Source organism: Gekko japonicus, unplaced genomic scaffold, assembly GCF_001447785.1.
Source record: "Gekko japonicus isolate JY-2015 unplaced genomic scaffold, Gekko_japonicus_V1.1 scaffold2548, whole genome shotgun sequence".
Taxonomy (NCBI): Eukaryota; Metazoa; Chordata; class Lepidosauria; order Squamata; family Gekkonidae; genus Gekko; species Gekko japonicus.
The window spans coordinates 5,001-26,609 of NW_015174914.1; the positions used below are offsets into that span (position 1 = coordinate 5,001).

The 21,609-nt window shown below is 51.1% G+C and overlaps 1 protein-coding gene across 1 annotated transcript in view; it reads left to right on the plus strand.

Annotated features, from left to right (window-relative positions):
- Window positions 1–757: 757 nt before the first annotated feature.
- Window positions 758–21,609, plus strand: part of MRPL48 (mitochondrial ribosomal protein L48) — a 22,137-nt gene continuing 1,285 nt past the window's right edge. The window contains exons 1-6 of the mRNA XM_015425053.1: window positions 758–810; window positions 2,471–2,514; window positions 4,169–4,251; window positions 8,143–8,315; window positions 14,178–14,280; window positions 20,000–20,089. Coding sequence (XP_015280539.1) covers window positions 788–810; window positions 2,471–2,514; window positions 4,169–4,251; window positions 8,143–8,315; window positions 14,178–14,280; window positions 20,000–20,089 — 516 coding nt within the window. The 5' untranslated portion in view covers window positions 758–787. The remainder of the gene's footprint in view (window positions 811–2,470; window positions 2,515–4,168; window positions 4,252–8,142; window positions 8,316–14,177; window positions 14,281–19,999; window positions 20,090–21,609) is intronic.

Here is a 21,609-nt window from a genome sequence, read left to right on the forward strand (position 1 = left end):
GTCGCACCATCGATTTGTACAGGGGCATTGTGATACCGGCGGATTTGTTTTCAATTCCCTTCCTAATAAAGCCCATTCAGAAGCAGTCATTTCCAACTGTGTAACGGTATTCATAGGTAATACCTGGTTTACAGCGGGTGAAGACTGTTTTGTTGTATTTGGCGTTCCCTGGCTAACTGTTACTTACCTTCCTCCCCGATTGTGCCGTTGGGAGATTTACTGAATTTAAAAAATATTTTATGTACACATACATTCCGAATCCCATCTTAACGTCTTGATGTTTTAACGCTGAATCATTTCACTGTTTCGCTGTCCCGATCATTTTTTAATTGCTCCGTGTTAACATTCCTTTCCAGTCTACTTGTGTACTCTTTGAGTCTCAAAAGCAAGGGGGGTTGGGCTTCCCACTTGACTTGAGGGTGTTTCTGTGCATCCCTCTGAGCTGAAGACGAGCGTGCGAGAACGAACTTAGCGTGCATTTTTCTCTCCCCGCACATTACTTTGCTGGAATGCACACGGACGAGTGATGGAGTGTGCACGAGAGAAATTGCAGTCATCCGTCTCCCTGCCTTTCTCCCGAGAAAGCCAGGCTGTGGGGCTTCTAATAACTTTTTGAGATGTTTGCTGGTGGCCTGGAGACATACAGCCCTTGATGCAGGCAGTGCGGGCGAAGATGAATTGCCTGAGAGCAGCCCGTTGCCTTGAAAAGACTGGGTAATTTTTGTAATGTTTTCTCTCTCCCCTATACTAGTTGTTCTGCCTGGGAAGGGAGCCCGTTCTGAAAGAGATGCTGGCCAGACGACTTGTCAGGTAAAACAACTGGAGTATTAACCACATCAATCTGGCATCCTATGTCTGTTGTCCTGAAGGTGTTGGTTTGCACAGCAGTAGGGGCAGCGTTAGCAATCCAAATACACGTAGATCAGGGCCCAGTTGTCAGTGAGACGGACTTTCCAGCCCTTTTTTTTTTGATGCTTTATTGTACAGCCCTCCAACGGATCCTGGTAAGAGAGAAACAGTGGTCTCCTTTTCTCGTTTTCCTGGCCATAAGTCCAGTTTTCTCAGTGAGATGCCACTTTAAAAAAAATTATCTTAAGAACATAAGAAGAGCCCTGATAGATCAGAGTAGTGGTCCTCCTAGTCCAGCATCCTGTCTCACACAGCGGCCAACCAGTTCCTCTGGAGGGCCAACAACAGGGCAGAGAGGCCGAGGCATAGGGACATAGGAAGAGCCCTGCTGGATCAGAGTAGTGGTCCTCCTAGTCCAGCATCCTGTCTCACACAGCGGCCAACCAGTTCCTCTGGAGGGCCAACAACAGGGCAGAGAGGCCAAGGCCTTCTCCTGAGAAGAACCTCAGAAGAGCCCTGCATGGTCAGACCAGTGAGGGTCCACCTAGTCCAGTCTCCTGTCTGATCCAGCAGGGCTCTTCCTATGTCCCTATGCCTCGGCCTCTCTGCCCTGTTGTTGGCCCTCCAGAGGAACTGGTCGGCCCCTGTGTGAGACAGGAGGCTGGACTAGATGGACCCTCACTGGTCTGATCCAGCAGGGCTCTTCTGACGTTCTTATCAGGGGAAGGCCTCGGCCTCTATGCCCTGCTGTTGGCCCTCCAGAGGAACTGGTCGGCCCCTGTGTGAGACAGGAGGCTGGACTAGATGGACCCTCACTGGTCTGATCCAGCAGGGCTCTTCTGACGTTCTTATCAGGGGAAGGCCTCGGCCTCTATGCCCTGCTGTTGGCCCTCCAGAGGAACTGGTCGGCCCCTGTGTGAGACAGGAGGCTGGACTAGATGGACCCTCACTGGTCTGATCCAGCAGGGCTCTTCTGACGTTCTTATCAGGGGAAGGCCTCGGCCTCTATGCCCTGCTGTTGGCCCTCCAGAGGAACTGGTCGGCCCCTGTGTGAGACAGGAGGCTGGACTAGATGGACCCTCACTGGTCTGATCCAGCAGGGCTCTTCTGACGTTCTTATCAGGGGAAGGCCTCGGCCTCTATGCCCTGCTGTTGGCCCTCCAGAGGAACTGGTCGGCCCCTGTGTGAGACAGGAGGCTGGACTAGATGGACCCTCACTGGTCTGATCCAGCAGGGCTCTTCTGACGTTCTTATCAGGGGAAGGCCTCGGCCTCTATGCCCTGCTGTTGGCCCTCCAGAGGAACTGGTCGGCCCCTGTGTGAGACAGGAGGCTGGACTAGATGGATCCTCACTGGTTTGATACAGCAGGGCTCTTTTCAGGTTGTTATATCTCCAAAGGTGTTCTGTTGAGCAGATCTGTTGGGACTCTCTCACTTGGGCAGTTTTTTGCTTGACCCCAACATCTCCACTCTGTACTATGGGGGGGGGGGGAGATGAAGAAAAGGATCTCCTTGTTAAAAGGACACTGTTATCATTGATAGGCCTCCAGAATGCATTAAAATGTTCCATAGGCAGAGGTAACAACAGATTGTAATATGGAGCTTTATCTCTCCCCCTCTAGTCTTGCCTTTGAAACATCCAGAAGAAATCCTGTCTGCTCTGTTGGTAAGGACATTTTTTTTAATGACACAACAAGGCCCAAAACATTGAGAAAATGTTCCACACATCAACTTTCATACATTCAGTTCAGTTTAAAAAGTAGCGAGGGGAAACCACACTCTGACAATCTTCATACATTTAGAAGAAGAGATTGGATTCATACCCCGCCCTTCACTCGGAGTCTCAGAGCAGCTTACAAACTCCTTTCCCTTCCCCTCCCCACAACAGACACCCTGTGAGGTAGGTGGGGCTGAGAGAGCTCTTTCCAGAACTGTCCTTGGGAGAACAGCTCTGAGAGAACTGTGGTTTGCCCAAGGTCATCTAGCAGCTGCAAGTGGAGAAGTGGGGAATCAAACCCGGTTCTCCCAGATTTAGAGTCCGCGCACTTAAGCACTACACCAAACTGGCTGGTGATGTGAAAGACCTCCACCTGAGTCCCTGGAGAGCCACTTCCCAGTATGCGTAGAGAGTACTGACTTTGATGGACCAAGGGTTTGAATCCTCCTGCAGAGTGCAGGGGGTTGGACTAGATGACCTGCAAGGTCCCTTCCAACTCTAACATTCTATGATTCTATGTATCAGTATAAATTTATTTATTTATTTATTTGCTTTATACCCTGCCCTCCCCGCTGATGTAAGTTCAGGCCTCAGGGTGGCTTACATAAAAATTTAAAACAGATAAAACAGAACAAATATAAAGATGTATATAAAGGCAACTTCACGTATTGGGGAGGGACCGTGGCTCAGTGGTAGAACATCTGCTTGGCACACAAGGTCCCTGGCTCGATCCCTGGTGTCTCCATTTGAAAGGGCCAGGCAGGACATGATGTGGAAGACCTCCGCCTGAGACCCTGGAGAGCCGTGGAGAGGGTTTGGGTCTCAGTGGCAGCGCCTCTGCTTGGCATGCAGAAGGTCCGAGGTTCAATCCCCAGCATCTCCAGTTAAAAGGACCAGGCAGTAGGTGAAGGGAAAGACCTCTGCCTGAGACCCTGGAGAGCTGTAAAGAGGGGCCGTGGCTCAGTGGTAGAGCCTCTGCTTGGCCTGCAGAAGGTCCCAGGTTCAGTCCCTGGCATCTCCAGTTTAAAAGAACAGGCAGTAGGTGATGTGAAAGACATCTAGCTGAGACCCTGGAGAGACATAGACAGGGGCCGTGGCTTGGTGGCAGAGCCTCTGCTTGGCACGCGGAAGGTCCTGGGTTCAGTCCCCGGCATCTCCAGTTCAAAGGACCAGGCAGGAGGTGACGTGAAAGACCTCCGCCTGAGACCCTGGAGAGACATAGACAGGGACTGTGGCTCAGTGGAAGAGCCTCTGCTTGGCACACGGAAGGTCCCAGGTTCAATCCCAGGCATCTCCATTTAAAAGGACCAGGCAGGAGGTGACGTGAAAGACCTCCGCCTGAGACCCTGGAGAGACATAGACAGGGACTGTGGCTCAGTGGAAGAGCCTCTGCTTGGCACACGGAAGGTCCCAGGTTCAATCCCAGGCATCTCCATTTAAAAGGACCAGGCAGGAGGTGATGGGAAAGACCTCAGCCTGAGATCCTGGGGAGCCAGTGCTAGGCTGCATAGACAAGACTGACTTTGATGGACCGAGGGGTTCATTTCAGTATCAGGCCGTTTCAGGTGTGTTCGGGTCTGTTACTCTGTTCCGTTTCCTGCAGGTAGCCCTCTGCTGAATTGCGTCAGGCAACACAGGTCTCGTCCTACCCATGGCATCGGCCGGTTCAGACATCTCTTACCGGAGGTAAGCGTCTCCAGTGCATTAATAGTATATTTCCAGAGACTGAAGGTAGAGCGGCACAGCATAAGGAATTTGATACTAACTAATCTGAGCCTACGGGGAGGGCGGGATAAAAATATAAATAATAAATAAATAAATAAATAATCGAAACCAGAGAACCTCTCAGCTGGAAACGGCCTGTTGGGATTCTTTCAGTCTTCCCGCCTTGGGCTCAGAGTTCCGGAGGTCTGTGTTCCGACCGCCGAGAAGGCCTTGCTGCAGGATTGATCTAAAGTTCCATTTGCTTTCTGGAATGGTCTCTTAGCAGGGCTGCCTCACTGAACCGCAAGAGGGACGGGTCCACCCTTCTGGCACCTCACCAATACCTTTCCTGGGCCTCCCACGTGTTTCTAGAAAGTGGGCAGGTCCAGGTGGGGCTCCTGGCCATCGAGGCTTCTGATTGGTCGCTGGAGATTTGATTGGTTGTGCAGCTTTCTAAAAGCTTTGCTTTGGCGGTAGCTGCCACCACAGCACAAGGATTTTCACTGTGTGACTGAAGGACAGCTGGGGCAGCCATTTTGCGGCTGGCTCTGCCTCTCGCACCAGCCATTTTGTGGTTGGCTCCGCCTCCCATGGCAGCCATTTTGTGGCTGGCTCCACCTCTCGCAACGGCCATTTTGTGGCTGGCTCCACCTCCCGCAGCAGCCATTTTGTGGCTGGCTCTGCCTCCCATGGCAGCCATTTTGAGGTTGGCTCCGCCTCTTGCACCGGCCATTTTGTGGCTGGCTCCGCCTCTTGCACTGGCCATTTTGTGGCTGGCTCCAGCTCCCGCACCAGCCATTTTGTGGCTGGCTCTGCCTCCCATGACAGCTATTTTGTGGCTGCACTCACCATGCTGTGTCAGAATTCCAAAGGTGCCTGCAGGCTCAGAAAGATTGGGGGCCCCTGTTTTAGGGGCACTGACAAGATTGGATAGTCTTGAGTTCAAGTCCTGCCCCTACAAGCTGTCTGCTGTTTTTTTCCCCCTTCTCTGTTCCACAACCTTTTCTTTTTGCTGTTTGGACAACCCTGCAGTTCTTTCAGCTGTGGTCCAAATGGTTAAATGATATTCCAGCTGAACCCCGAGCCGCTGAGCTGAGGCCCAGAAGGAGCGACTCTGAAACTCTGCAGGGATGTAGGATAATGAAAAAGGGGGGGGCCTCTTGTAATTTGGGAAGACAATGAACCAATAATTCATCCGGGCAGGGTGCCTAGAAGGCAGAAGTTAAAATAGAAGCCATTTGTCCTAACTTGTCAGGGTCTTCACCACAGAAAAGGACTTTTAATTGTGGTAAGGCCTTTTATCCACCACCACCACCCCCATTTCAAAAATCCTCTCGAGTGCGAATCCTGTTAGGGTCTGGGTGGTACGGCAGGGTGAGCCGAGTTACAGCCTGGAAGCGATCCGGCAATCCCATCAGGGAGTGGTTAGCTTACTGAGGAGGCAGGTATTTTTGTGTTGTGGAAACAGGGCAGAGAGGTTCGGCGGGTGGGCGTGCCAGGAAAGAGGGTCATGGGAACACACGAAACTGCCCTATATTGAGACCCTTGGTCTATCAGGCTCAGTATTGTCTATTAGGTGTGCGTCATAAAGTTTGGGGAGGGTCTGTGGTTCACCAGTAGAGCATCGGCTTGGCATGCAGAAGGTCCCAGGTTCAATCCCCGGCATCTCCAGTTAAGGACCAGGCAGGAGGTGATGGGAAAGACCTCTACCTGAGACCCCAGAGAGCTGTAAAGTGGGGATGTGGCTCAGTGGAAGAACCTCTGCTTGGCATGCAGAAGGTCCCAGGTTCAATCCCCGGCATTTCCAGTTAAGGACCAGGTAGTAGGTGATGTGAAAGACCTCAGCTGGATATCCTGAAGAGCTGTGGAGAGGGGCCATGGCTCACTGGAAGAGTACCTGCTTAGCACGCAGGTCCCAGGTTTAATCCACGGCATCTCCGGTTAGAAGGACCAGGTAGTAGGTGATGTGAAGGACCTCTGCCTGAGACCCTTGAGAGCTGCTGCCAGTCTGAGTAGACAATTCTGATCTTGATGGACCAAAAGTCTGATTCTGTAGAAGGCAGGTTCATGGGGAGGGTCTGTAGCTCAGTGGTAGAGTCTCTGCTTGACATGCAGAAGGTCCCAGGTTCAGTCCCCGGCGTCTCCAGCTAAAAGGACCAGGCTGTAGGTGAGGTGAAGGACCTCTGCCTGGGACCCTGGAGAGCCGCCCCCAGTCTGAGTAGACAATACTGACCTTGATGGACCAACGGTCTGATTCAGTAGAAGGCAGCTTCATGTCTCTGGGAATGGCAGGATCTATCCTGGCGCCAAGTGAGCTCTCTCTCCCAGCAGAAGGGGAAAGAGGCTCACTCTGGGCAGAGGAGGGGGTTGAGCGCACCCCCCCCGCCCCCAATGCTCATCTTCACGGTGTCTAAAAACGCTCGTCACCTGTTTCTAGTGGCTCTGCTCTTATATCTTTGAACTACAGCCTGGCCTGCATAAATCAAGGAGGTGAAGTTTTGATCCTATCCAGGGCTCTTTTTGTAGAAAAAGCCCAGCAGGAACGCATTAGCATAATAGGCCACACCCAACAGCAGAAACTCATTAGCACATTAGGCCACAACCCTGACAGCACAGCCCATTACCACATTAGGCCGCACCCCGCTGTTATCCAGAAGTGTGGTAATCCAGCCACACCCACCTTTTGCTTGTTATTCTGTTTACCTTGTTTGTTGTCAAAACCCAGGGCCTTTTTTTGGAGCAGGAACTCCTTTGCATGTTAGGCCACACACCCCTAATGTAGCCAATCCTCATGAGTTTCTGCTGTTGGGTGTGGCCTATTATGCTAATGAGTTCCTGCTGGGTGTGGCCAACTCAGGAGCCAGCTGGAACTCCATTCCTGTGCATTCCTGAAAAAAAATAGCCCTGATCCTATCACTCGATCGCCCAGCAGGGAAAAGCTTAACCCATTGGCGTTCAGAATGCCAAGGTGCCGCTAAAAGTCCAGGAGCAGGGCTGGGGGGATCCTATTGCTCCAGTGGAGGAGGCGTTACGGCTCTAGTGGCCTTCGACAGCAGGGGTTCCCAAACCTTTTTGAGCCTGCGGGGGCACCGTTGGAATTCTGACACAGTGCGGCGAGCAGAACCATAAGATGGCTGCCAGAGGAGGTGGAGCCTTACACACAGAGGGAGCCCAAACACAGGGGAGATGAGCGGCAATTAAAAATACTTTGGGGGGGGGACAGCGAGAGAGAATAAGGACCTAAGAGAAGCCAGTGTTCGGTCAGGCCAATGGGCCCCTCCAGTCCAACACTCTGTGTCACACAGTGGCCAAAACCCAGGTGCCATCAAGAGGTCCACCGGCGGGGCCAGAACTCCAGAAGCCCTCCCACTCTTGTTTATATCTCCACTACCTGGCATTACATTTTTTTGACACACATGGCCCGGCCCAACAAGGTCTCATTTATGTCAGATCTGGCCCTCGTAACAAATGAGTTCGACACCCCTGTGCTACACCATAGTGGCTGTCCTTTCCGTGGTGCTGCCATTTGAACTGTTGGGGCACATGCCCACATCCCACCTGTGCTGCCTGATTCCTGTGAACTTCGGCAGATCACGAGAGGGAGGGCAGGAAGGGTCGCCTCAGTGCTTAGTTCTCGTGGCCCTTTCTTACACGCCCAGGGAAATGCCGGTCGCCACTTTGGGGTCAGGAAGCCATTTTCCCCCAGGCCAGTTTGCCCGGGGATCTTTTTGCCTTCTTCTGGGCATGAAGCAGGGGTCACTGTGGGCGGTGGTGGAGGAGGTATTTGTGCATTCCCTGCATTGTGCAGGAGGGGTTGGACTAGATGACCCCGGAGGTCCCTCCCGACTCTGATTCTGTGACTTCTCCCGGCAGGTCTCCAAGAAGAGGCGGGACAGGCTGCAGATGAAGGAGATCGACCCCGGGACGGAGCACACGTACGGCTCCCTGAACATCGTGATGACCTCGTACGACATGCCCGCGGTGGAGCACTACGCCCGGTACATCCACCGCCTCTGCAACCGGCTGTCCATCAAGGTGGAGGAAAGGTAAGGGGCTCCTGTTGCGTGTCGGATGCTGGAGCTCTGTGTACAAAATGCGCATGGCGTCGGCCTCTTAGCTCTGGCTGATGCTTGCCTCCGGCTGGCGTGAAGCGCGTCTTCCTGGGATGTGCCGCTTCAAACTGTGGCTCAGAGCCTGTTTGCGTCTTTCTGCTTGGGCTTCCCTCACCTCTCCCCTCCCCCGGCTGATTTCTTGCACAGCAAAGGCCAGTATAATGAACCCATGAAGCTGCCTTACGCTGAATCAGACCCTTCGTCCATCAAGGTCAGTATTGTCTGCTCAGGCTGGCAGCGGCTCCCCAGGGTCTCAGGCTGAGGTCTTTCCCATCACCTCCTGCCTGGTCCTTTTAACTGGAGATGCCGGGGATTGAACCTGGGACCTCCTGCATGCCAAGCAGATGCTCTTCCACTAAGCCACGGCCCCTGTCTATGGTGTTCCAAGGTCTCAGGCTGAGGGCTTTCCCATAATCTCCTGCCTAGTCCTTTTAACTGGAGAAGCCGGGGATTGAACCTGGGACCTTCTGCATGCCAAGCAGATGCTCTGCCACTCAGCCAGGGTCTCAGGCTGAGGGCTTTCCCATAATCTCCTGCCTAGTCCTTTTAACTGGAGATGCAGGGGATTGAACCTGGTACCTCCTGCATGCCAACCAGAGGCTCTTCCATTGAGCCACGGCCCCTCTTTATAGCTCTCCAGCGTCTCAGGCTGAGGGCTTTCCCATCACCTCCTGTCTGCTCCTTTTAACTGGAGATGCCGGGGATTGAACCTGGGACCTTCTGCTTGCCAAGCAGGTGCTCTTCCACTGAGCCACAACCACTGTCTATGTCTCTCCAGGGTCTCAGGCTGAGGTCTTTCCAATCACCTCCTGTCTGCTCCTTTTAACTGAAGATGCCAGGGGTTGAACCTGGGACCTTCTGCTTGCCTAGCAGATACTCTTCCACTGAGCCACAAACCCTCTCCCCGTGCAAACAGGACTAGGCTAACACTTTTCCCGGGGGTAGTAGAAAAGAGCCAAAGTCCAGGAGCATCTCCAAGACTAACAAAAATGGTGGCAGGGTAGGAGCTTTCATGAGTCACCGCTCACTTCTTCAGATACAGCTAGAATGTGAATTCGTCTGTCCTATCACAAGATTGCGGCCATTCTGTGCGGCTAAATGTGGTGCCTTCCATGGAGATAGATCTAGATGGGCAGCCATGTTGGTCTGCGGCAGTAGAAAAGAGCAAGAGTCCAGGAGCACCTTCAAGACTAACAAAACTGGTGGCAGGGGATGAGCTTTCATGAGTCGCTGCTTACTTCTTCAGATACGGCTAGAATGGGAGTCCATCTGTCCTTATATCTTGGAGTGTGGAGTGATTTTCAGATGCTGATTGACAGTAGCAGGTGAATGACAACAGCAGGCATGATTGGGTTAGGTGTGATATGCAGAGAGGCAGCAGGCATGGAGAAATTGGCGTTGGTAATGAGACAGGAAACCAAGGTCTCCATTCAGTCCAGGAGGATGCATTGTCTTCAGCTTCATTCTCAGTTGCAATTCAGCAGTCTCTCTTTCCAGTTGCCCTTTGGAATTCCTTTGTAAGAGAACTGCTACTCTTATGTCAGCAACTGAATGTCTTGGAAGATTAAAATGTCCCCCCACTGTTTTTTCAATGTTAGCTTTCTCCTGTGCATCTTGTCTAGACAGTGTGCAACAATAAAAAAGACCAACGCTATGCTGGGGATTATTAGGAAGGGAATTGAAAAGAAATCAGCCAGTATCATAATGCCCCTGTATAAATCGATGGTGCGACCTCATTTGGAGTACTGTGTACAGTTCTGGTCACCACAACATAAAAAGGATATTTTAGCTTTGGAAAAAGTGCAGAAAAGGGCAACTAGAATGATAAAAGGGTTGGAACACTTTCTCTATGAAAAAAGGTTAAAGCGCTCGGGGCTCTTTAGCTTGGAGAAACGACGGCTGAGCGGTGACATGATTGAGGTTTATAAGATTATCCATGGGATAGAGCAGGTAGAGAAAGAGGTACTCTTCTCCCTTTCCCACAATACAAGAACTCCTTGTGGGCACTCCATGAAACTGCTGAGCAGTCAGGTTAGAACAGAGAAAAGGAAGTCCTTCACCCAAAGAGTGATTCATACATGGAATTCACTGCCACAGGAGGTGGTGGCGGCTACAACCATGGACTGCTTCAGGAGGGAATTAGATAAGCATATGGAGCAGAAGTCCATCAGTGGCTATTAGCCACAAGGTATAGGTAGGGTGGTGTTGTGGGGGGTGGGGGGGGGGGGGGGGGCAGCAGTGGGAGGTCTTCTAGTGTCCTGGCCCCACTGCTGGACCTCCTGGGGGCACCTGGTATTTTTGCCCTCCCACTTGACCGAGTGTTGGACTAGATGGGCCATTGGCCTGATCCAACATTGGCTTCTCTTATGTTCTTATAAGAGGGAACTGGACAAGCATATGGAGCAGAGGTCCATCAGTGGCTATTAGCCACAAGGAACTCTTGGTCTAGGGCAAGGGATGCTCTGTACTCTTGGTGCTTGGGGGGGCGGCACATTGGGAGGGCTTCTGGAGTTCTGGCCCCACTGCTGGACCTCCTGATGGCACCTGGTATTTCTGTCCACGGTGTGACAGAGTGTTGGACTAAATGGGCCATTGGCCTGATGCAACACTGGCTTCTCCTGTGTTCTTATGAAAAGAAAAGGACTGTATATATGTGTACAGCTTGCACGTCCAAGTTAAAAAAAAAAAAATTCCTCACGTCCATCCATTGTGTAGATAGATCTCTCTCCCTCCCGGCAGCAGCCGAGATCTGTATTCACTTATTGTAAAAAAAAGATCTTTATTTCCTCTTCTTGGCGCTCTGGAAATTTCAGGGGCACCACCGAAGCCAGCTCCGGCAGAACAGCAGCCTCGCTTTGTTCCACTTCAACACGAAGCCTTCTAAAAATAGGACGGGGCCGTCTCATAGAGATGGGTTGGAATGAATTGAGGCTTACAAAAGTGCGGGAAGAAGTCAGGAGAAGAAGGATGCGGGGAGGGGGGGCTGTCCACCCGTTCCACTAGAATGGCACGTGCCATCCTCTGCTCCTGTGGTGCTTTGAAAAGGTAAAGTGTGCCATCGAGTCACAGCCGACTCACGGTGTTCAAGGCGAGAGAGGAGCAGAAGGGGTCCGCCGTCGCCTGCCTCTGCGTAGCAACCCTGGACTTCCTTGGTGGTCTCCCCATCCAAGTACTAACCAGAGCCGACCTTGCTTAGCTTTCCAGCTCTGATGCGATCTGGCCAGCCTGGGCCATCTAGGTCAGGGCAAAAGGCATACAGAGGTGGATTGCCATTGCCTGCCTCTGCGTAGCAACCCTGGACTTCCTTGGTGGTCTCCCCATCCAAGGACTAACCAGAGCTGACCCTGCTTAGCTTTCCAGATCTGATGAGATCTGGCCAGCCTGGGCCATCTAGGTCAGGGCAAAAGGCATACAGAGGTGGTCTACCATTGCTTGCCTCTGCGTAGCAACCCTGGACTTCCTTGGTGGTCTCCCCATCCAAGGACTAACCAGAGCCGACCTTGCTTAGCTTTCCAGATCTGATGAGATCTGGACAGCCTGGGCCATCCAGGTCAGGGCAAATGACATACAGAGGTGGATTTGCCATTGCCTGCCTCTGCGTAGCAACCCTGGACTTCCTTGGTGGTCTCCCATCCCAGGACTAACCAGGGCTGACCCTGCTTAGCTTTCCAGATCTGATGCGATCGGGCCAGCCTGGGCCATCCAGGTCAGCGCAAATGACATACAGAGGCGGGTTCCCATTGCCTACCTCTGCATAGCAACCTTGGACTTCCTTGGTGGTCTCCTATCCAAGGACTAACCAGGGCCGACCCGGATTTGCTTCCAAGATCTGACGAGATCAGGCTAGCCTGGGTCATCCAGGTCAAGGCAAGAGACACAACAAAGGTGATTTGGCATTGCCTTCCTCTGCGTAGCAACCCACGGACTTCCTTGTTGGTCTCCCATCCTAGTACTAACCAGGGCCGACCCTGCTTATTTATTTATTTGTTCGATTTTGATCCCGCCCTTCCCTGCACGTGGGGCCCTCTCCCAGGTTGGAGCCCCCTTAATCTCAGAAGGAGGGGGGGACCCGAAGCAGGCCTCCAAAGGTGACCATAGTGGTCGGGCAGGTTCATAAAGGCCTAGCTTTGGAGCTCTGGCAAGATCGGGCCATCCTGGGCACCCAGGACAGGGCAAAAGACATACAGAGGTGGATTTGCCATTGCCTGCCTCTGCGTAGCAACACTGGACTTCCTTGGTGGTCTCCCATCCAAATACCGACCAGAGTCGACCCTGCTTAGCTTCCGAGTTCTGATGAGATCGGGCTAGCCTGGGCCATCCAGGTCAGGGCAGATGACATACAGAGGCGGTTTGCCATTGCCTGCCTCTGCGTAGCAACCCTGGACTTCCTGGGTGGTCTCCCATCCAAGTACCAACCTGAGCCAATCCCGCTTAGCTTCTGAGATCTGATGAGACTAGACCAGCCTGAGTCATCCAGGTCAGGGTGAAAGACACACAGAGGTGGTTTACCATTGCCTGCCTCTGCGTGGCAACCCTGGACTTCCTTGGTGGTCTCCCATCCAAGGACTAACTAGGGCTGATACTTCTTAGCTTCCCATCTCTGACAAGATCGGGCCAGCCTGGGCCATCCAGGTGAGGGTAAAGGACATACATGGGTGGTTGACCATTGTCTTCCTCTGCGTAGAAACCCTGGACTTCTTCAGTGGTCTCCCATCTGAGTACTGACTCTGCTTAGCTTTGAAGCTCAGAAGAGATCAGGCTAGTATGAGCTGTCAGGGCCACTGCTGTGCCACTTTAGAAGGAGAGCTAGTTTGGTGTCGTGGTTAAGAGCGCGGACTCTAATCCGGGAGAACCGGCTTTGATTCCCCCACTCCTCCACTTGCAGCTGCTGGTGTGACCTTGGGTCAGTTACAAGTTCTCTCAGAGCTCTTCCCTCAGGAGCAGTCCTCGCTAGAGCTCTCTCAGCCCCGCCTACCTCACAGGGTGTCCGTTGTGGGGAGGGGAAGGAGATTGTAAGCCGCTCTGAGACTCCGAGTGAAGGGCAGGGTATATATCCAGTCTCTTCCTCCTCCTCCTCTCAGAGCTGTTCTCTCAAGGGCAGTCCTCGAGAGAGCTCTCTCAGCCCCACCTACCCCACTGTTGTGGGGAGGAGAAGGGTTTTTTAAGCCGCTCTGAGACTCCGAGTGAAGGGTGGGCTATAAATCCAATCTCTCCTCCTCCTTCTCGTCCTCCATTTGCCAGGGTTTTACCAGCCTGAACATATGAAGCTGCCTTATACTGAATCAGATTCCTTGGTCCATCATGGTCAGGATTATCTACTCAGACTGGTAGTGGGTCTCAGTCAGAGGTCTTTCACATCACCTATGACCTGGACCATTTAAATGGAGAAGCCGAGGTTTGAACCTGAAAAGAGAGAGAGAAGAGGGTTGGATTTATACCCCCACCCTTCACCCGGAATCTCAGAGCGGCTTACAACCTCCTTGTCTTTCTCTCCCCACAAACAATTCTAAAGTGCTGTACATAGATACTGCATATCAGAAAGTGAAACAACAATTTCCGAGTCTTATCCATAACGGGTGTCAGTTAGTAATGGTAACAGCCGGTGGTAGAAATTCCAGGGTAAGACTCTGATTTTAAATTAAGTTAAATCCCTGTTTTAAATTTAAATTCTCACTCGAATGCCTGGGGGAAGAGCTCTGTCTTGCAGGCCCTGCGGAATTGTAATAAACAAGTCCCCCCCCCCGCCGCCGCCTTTCCCTGGAATACCAGTGGCTTACTTACCTGTTGTTTCCATAGCTACGCCATGCCCACCAAAACCATGGAGGTGATGCTGATGCAGGAGAAGGGAACCAAGATGTACGTGGACGCCGTCCTTACGTCCCACCAGCGGGTCGTTCAGGTAAGAGCTGTCTTGTTTCTGAAATACGACGGGGGCATCCTGGAGCCCGAAAGGTCCTTCAAGTCCAGGTCCTTGCCTCGTCACTGGGGCCCAGCAGTGAGGCTGGGAGGTCAATTGACCCGAGGTACCCCAGCGAGCTACAGGTCTGTGGCACTATCCAAACCCAGAGAACAAATGTAAAGAGAGCAGTCATAAGAGGAATATTATTATATTGCAGATCTTTCATGACTTTTTTTGTACAGCGCTTTATGAGCGAGAGAGCTTTCGTAAGTAAGACTGTATTTGGACTTTATACTGTTTTTCATTGTTCACATTATACGTATTCTCAGGGCTCTTTTTGTAGAAAAAGCCCCGCAGGAACTCATTAGCATAATAGGCCACACCCAACAGCAGACACTCATTAGCATATTAGGCCACACCCTTGACAGCACAGCACATTAGCATATTAGGCCGCACCCCCATGTTACCAGAAGTGTGGTCATCCAGCCACACACCCCTTTTGCTTCTTATTCTGTTTACCTTGTTTGTTGTCAAAACCCAGGGCCTTTTTTTGGAGCAGGAACTCCTTTGCATGTTAGGCCACACACCCCTAATGTAGCCAATCCTAATGAGTTTCTGCTGTTGGGTGTGGCCTATTATGCTAATGAGTTCCTGCTGGGTGTGGCCAACTTAGGAGCCAGCCGGAACTCCGTTCCTGTGCGTTCCTGCCCAAAATAGCCCTGCGTATTCTAAAGAACTGTATTTTTGTACACTACAGAATATTTCCTGAGGAAGATCCAATTCTGAGACGTTGTTCTATAATCCGGAGACGACGTTGATGACCTATTTTTACCCTAGGATTTTCTTATGATTTTAAGGAATTTGTTTTTTGAGTTGTAGTGCTTGTCGACCATAATATACAGAAAGCATCTTCTTTGCAAGTCTTGCTGACTGCTTGATCTGTGGGTCAGACTCTCACGACTGTTTTCTTTGCATTTGTCCTCTGATGAGGGGGTGATTGTCCACACCTGTCTTGTAACTATCCAAACCCAGGAAGGTCCTGCCTGCCTTTGCAGAGGGACCCTGTGATGCAGGGTCGTAGCCAGAAAATTTTGGGTGGTGGGGCATTGGGAAATCTGGGGGGATGGGGAAGAGAGAGAGAGAGAGAAAGATCCCAGTGGCAGGCAGGTGAAGAAGAGAAGAAGAAGAAAAGAATAAGAGATTGGATTTATACCCTGCCCTTCACTACCTGAAGGAGTCTCAGAGTGGCTTACAAACTCCTCTCCCTTCCCCTCTTCACAACAGACAACCTGTGAGGTAAAAGAAGAAGAGGAAGAGATTGGATTTATACCCCGCCCTTCACTACCCAAAGGGGTCTCAGAGCGGCTTACAAACTCCTTTCCCTTCCCCTCCCCACAACAGACACCCTGTGAGGTAAAAGAAGAAGGAGAAGGATTTATACCCCACCCTTCACTCCCCGATGGAGTCTCAGAGCGGCTTACAAACTCCTTTCCCTTCCCCTCCCCACAACAGACAACCTGTGAGGCAGGTGGGGCTGAGAGAGCTCTGACAGAAACTGCTCTTTTTTTTCAAGAACAGCTCTTATCAGAACTACGGCTTTCCCAAGGTCATCCAGCAGGTGCAAGTGGAGGAGTGGGGAATCAAACCCGGTTCTCCCAGATTCGAGTCTGCACACTTAACCACAACACCAAACTGGAAAGAAGAGTCTTTCCTTACCTGCTGGCACAGCTCGCACAATGAGAGGGGGCCACGAGTGAGGGGGCAGTGCCCCTAAATGCCCCACCGTGGCTACGGGGCTGCTGTGATGCCACGGGACACCCCCCAAAAAAAGGGGACCTCCATGTTGGATCCCTGTACACTTGCACATCTTAGCATGGGGCTCCCAATGAAAAAACGGAATCTGGACCAAACTGATGACAGTGAGTCACGCTGGGGGCATGCTAGGAATGTGAAGGACCTCCTCCCCTTAATCACGCACAAGCCACATCTGGCGGGAGTCAGCCAAAGAGCCCTTTCCCCAGGACCTAAGGCAGAGGTGTCGAACTCATGTGTCACAAGGGCCGGATCTGGTGTAAATGTCACTTTGTGGGGCGGGGCCATGTGTGCCATACAACGTAAGGCCAGGTACCGGAGATAGAAACTATATAAAGGACATCAGCTTGTAAGCTCTGAGTTGGTGTATCCGCACTGCAAGGCCCCATGGGCTGGGAGGGGGTACAATAGGGTAGCCAGCCCCCAGATCTGGGCGGGGGTTCCCCCGGTTTTGGGGTCCGCGCCCCCAAGCATGACTGCCCGCCCAGCCACCTCCTCCCTCCCATCCTGTGACATTAAAAGGGCCCTCCAGCTGATCGGCGGGGACCATGTGGCCAGTTTGGTGTAGTGGTTAAGTGTGCGGACTCTAATCTGGGAGAACCTCCACTTGCAGCTGTTGGATGACCTTGGGCAAGCCATAGTTCTCTCAGAGCTGTCCAGGTAAGGGCAGTTCTTGAGAGAGCTCTCTCAGCCTCACCTACCTCACAGGGTGTCTGATGTGGGGAGGGGAAGGGAGAGGAGTTTGTAAGCCGCTCTGAGACACCTTTGGGTAGTGAAGGGCGGGAAATAAATCCAATCTCCTCTTCTTCTTCTAAATCTAGCAGGCGGGAGGGTGGGGGGCGGTCGCGGGCCACATGCTGGGCTCGCAGAAAGACCCTTTAACAGTCCAGCTTTGTCACCAGTTCTGCAAAACAAGTTTAATACCAGATCGCCAGCAGCAGCAGACACAGGAGTAAAGTGATAGTATGGTGTAGCTGTAGCCCAAGAAATAGTCTTAAGAACATAAGAACATAAGAGAAGCCAATGTTGGATCAGGCCAATGGCCCATCCAGTCCAACACTCTGTGTCACACAGTGGCCAGAAATACCAGGTGCCATCAGGAGGTCCACCAATGGGGCCAGGACATTAGAAGCCCTCCCACTGTTGCCCCCACCCCCCAAGCACCAAGAAGACAGAGCATCACCTGCCCCAGAGTCCCTATCTATACCTTGTGGCTAAATCTTGAAATTATTGTTGTCATAGTTGACCTTTTAAAATATAAAACTTTCATATATCTGTTAAATATGATCCCGAAAGGTTATAATAAGCAGGAAACATATGTATTAGGATATATAATAACAGCTGCTAGATTACTGTTGGCTAAAAATTGGAAATCCGATGTAATACCCAAAAGGGAAGAGTTAGCAGCCAAAATACTGGAGTTAGCAAGAATGGACGACTTGAGTTTAAAGATGCAGAACAGGAATGAGAAGGTACATGAAAAGAGATGGGAAAAGCTGTATAAATGGATAGGTGAATTGTCAAGTGAATAGTGAATTAACAATGTATACAAGAAATGAGCGATGAATGACTCTGAGATATATGTATGAAGTATAGATGAAATGTATAAATGTAAACCTGTAAACGAAATAAAAGTTATTATAAAAAAATAAAATAAAATATAAAATATATGGTCTGGGTCCAGCCTACCTGAGGGACCACCTTTCCCCGTATGTTCCCCCAAGAGCACTACGGTCTGGGGCCCAAAATTTACTAACTGTGCCGGGCCCCAAAGATGCAAAACTGGCCATTACGAGGGCCAGGGCTTTTTCGGTGGCGGCCCCCACCTGGTGGAACGAGCTCCCGGAGGAGATCCGGGCCCTGCGGGACCTGATGCAGTTCCGCAGGGCCTGCAAGACGGAGCTCTTCCACCAGGCCCAAGAAAGGTCCAAGAAGAAGGAACATCTGAATTTAACATCTAACATTGAACCCTGAATGCCTACCGGGAATGTATGAATGTGGCTGCCATCTCTCTGAGGTTCAGGAACTGAGGACTTCGAGCACTTTACTGAGTTGTATCGAGATAGGTTTTTAAATTGTATAATAATGTTTTTAAATGTTATCAAATGTATTGGATGTTTTATTACTGCAAGATTCCTTGCCATGTAAGCCGCCCTGAGCCTTGCGGGGGAGGGTGGGGTATAAATTTCATAAATAAATAAATAAATAAATAAATAAAACCTTCAACCTGTGTTCAAGAGTAGAGCCTCCAGCTTCCGAGGCAGTGACAAATGAAGTAGTACTGCTTGGCAGATCTCAGGCAGACTCTCTCTTTCCAACTCCCTTTGGGAGACAATGAGCCCAACTCAAGCACTGCCTGAAGAAGTCAAAAGAATGGAAATTTAAGCCACCCAATGAATCATGTCTCACCCTCTCCTCCACCAAGGCACAGTGTCCCTTATTCTTCCCCATTTGTTAAGGCTTGCTTAATCCAGGGAACTTTATTTATTTATTTATTTATTGCCTATTTATTTATTGCCTATTCCCCATGACCGCCGGGGCCTTAGGCGATGTACAACATTCTAAATTATAAAAATACAAAATTTATTAGGGTGTACACATATTAAAATATATTCAGGTTAAAAAAAATTTCAAGTATCAGACGAATAAAAGCATATCAAATATTAATACACATGATGGGTTAACACAACTGAAGACCAAACGTGTTTCGGCCTCAAAGGGCCTTCCTCAGTAGTCACTATACAACATTCTAAAACCATAAAAACATATAAAAACCATACCCAGCATTATACAGCAATTAAAAGCAAGTGGCGAAAATCTTTGCAGCTCCCTCCCATCGGGTCTGTCTGTGAGTGCTTCGCACGCACCGGTGTTAGTGGGGTAGGCTCCACAAGGAACCAGGGCCGAGGTAGGGTGCCAGCCACGATGTCGACCATCGCTGTCCTCAACCGAACGTCTGGCGGAACATCTCCGCCTTACAGGCCCTGCGGAACCGCATAAGATCCCGCAGGGCCCTGATGTTATTCAGCAGAGAGTTCCACCAGGCCGGGGCCAAGACCGAAAAGGCTGGTTGAGGACGGCCGGACCTCTCTATGACCGGGGATAACCAGAAAGTTGTTCTGTGACGAGCGTAATGCTCTCCCAGGGGTATAATGGAGGAATTCACTGCCACAGGAGGTGGCGGTGGCTACAAGCATGGACGGCTTCAAGAGGGAATTGGATAAGCATATGGAGCAGAGGTCCATCAGTGGCTATTAGCCACAAGGTATAGATAGGGGCTCTGGGGCAAGGGATGCTCTGTCTTCTTGGTGCTTTGGGGGGGGGGCAGTGGGAGGCTTCTAGTGTCCCGGCCCCAGTGGTGGACCTCCTGATGGCCCCTGGTATTTCTGGCCACTGTGTGACAGAGTGTTGGGCCTGATCCAACATTGGCTTCTCTTATGTTCTTATGTCTGGGGCAAGGGATGCTCTGTATTCTTGGTGCTTGGGGGGTGGAGAGTGGGAGGGCTCCTAGTGTCCTGGCCTCACCGCTGGACCTCCTGATGGCACCTGGTATTTTTGGCCACCGTGTGACAGAGCGTTGGACCGGATGAGCCACTGGCCTGATCCAACATTGGCTTCTGTTAGGATCTTATGTTATTAAGCGGTCCCATTGGTTATTATTTCCCTTCTCAAACCTAAAAGGAAGACTTTTTATATATATATAGCCCCCACCTCAGAGGGAACTATGGGGGGGAGCACAGTAAAAATATCCATTGGCTATTCTGAGGTGAAGATTTGCCACAGCAGCGAGTCTGTTGAAAATCCTTTGTGACTCATGGCTCACTTCTTTGCCTTTTTTTTTTTTTCTTTTTCCACCACAATTTTAACCTACAACGATTTCACTCAGTTTTCTCCACCCCAACCCCAGGTCAGCGGCTTGAGCGCCACGTTTGCGCCGATTCTCTTGGAAATAATCCAGAGCAGCCAGCCCGAAGGCCTCCATCTGTTGGTGAAAGAGGTACGTGGGCAGTATTCCCTCTAAGCTGAGTTAGTGTGAGCTAGCTCGCAGTTTTTTAGCCTTCGGGTCACACATTTTTGTCTCGGCTCAGGAAGGATGGCTCCAGGGCAAACTAATTTATGCAGCAGCCAAATCACTCGCTCACAACTTTAATGCCAGTGGCTCACAAAGTAGAATTTTTGCTCACAAGACTCCACAGTTTAGAGGGGGCATTGTACGTAGGTTCTTAAAGAACCACGCGTGTTCAGGAACCGCAGTTTGACTCTGTTCTATCATACCAGCAAGCCCTAACAGAGGTGAAAGAATATGCCCACTCTGATTTGGACGAACTTTTCTCCCTTTCTCACAATACAAGAACTCGTGGGCACTCCATGAAATTGCTGAGCGGTCAGGTTAGAACGGATAAAAGGAAGTCCTTCTTCACCCAGAGAGTGATTAACACATGGAATTCACTGCCACAGGAAGTGGTGGCAGCTCCAAGCAAAAGGGAATTAGATAAGCATACAGAGCAGAGGTCCATCAGTGTCTATTAGCCACAAGGTATAGATAGGAACTCTCAGGCTGGGGCAAGTGATGGGGGGGGGGGTCAACAGTGGGAGGGTTTCTAATGTCCTGGCCCCACTGGTGGACCTCCTGATGGCACCTGGTATTTCTGGCCACTGTGTGACAGAGTGTTGGACTGGATGGGCCATTGGCCTGATCCAACATTAAATTAGACTCCATGAAACTGCAGAGCGGTCGGGTTAGAACGGATAAAAGGAAGTCTTTCTTCACCCAAAGAGTGATTAACACATGGAATTCACTGCCACAGGAAGTGGTGGGTGCTACAAGCATGGACGGCTTCAAAAGGGAATTAGATAAGCATATGGAGCAGAGGTCCATCAGTGGCTATTAGCCACAAGGTATAGCTAGGGGCTCTGGGGCAAGTGATGCTCTGTCTTCTTGGTGCTTGGGGGGGGGGTCAACAGTGGGAGGGCTTCTAATGTCCTGGCCCCACTGCTGGACCTCCTGATGGCACTGGTATTTCTGGCCACTGTGTGACACAGAGTGTTGGACTGGATGGGCCTTTGGCCTGATCCAACATTGGCGTCTCTTATGTTCTTATGTTCTTATGTTCAACATTGGCTTCTCATGTTCTTATACGGAGCAGAGGTCCATTGGTGGCTATGAGCCACAAGGTATACATAGGAACTCTCAGGCTGGGGCAAGGGATGCTCTGTATTCTTGGTGCTTGGGGGAGCAGGTTTGCTTTTAGAGGAGTGGTTAAGGAATTCGATCTATGTGGCTCCGTCTATGCCAGGGGTGGCCAAATTTGCTTAGCGTAACAGCCAAACAGAATAAATGTACGATGTCTGAGAGCTGCAAGACATGAAGAAATATCACACATCTTATGTTCTTATGACACTTCTTTTGGGATCAGATCCTCGGCAGTCATGCCCGGGGGTTCCCAATGTGGCGCCCATAGGCACTGTGGCACCCACCGACAGCTTTCCTTCGTCTCCCCAATGCTCCCCTGGCCA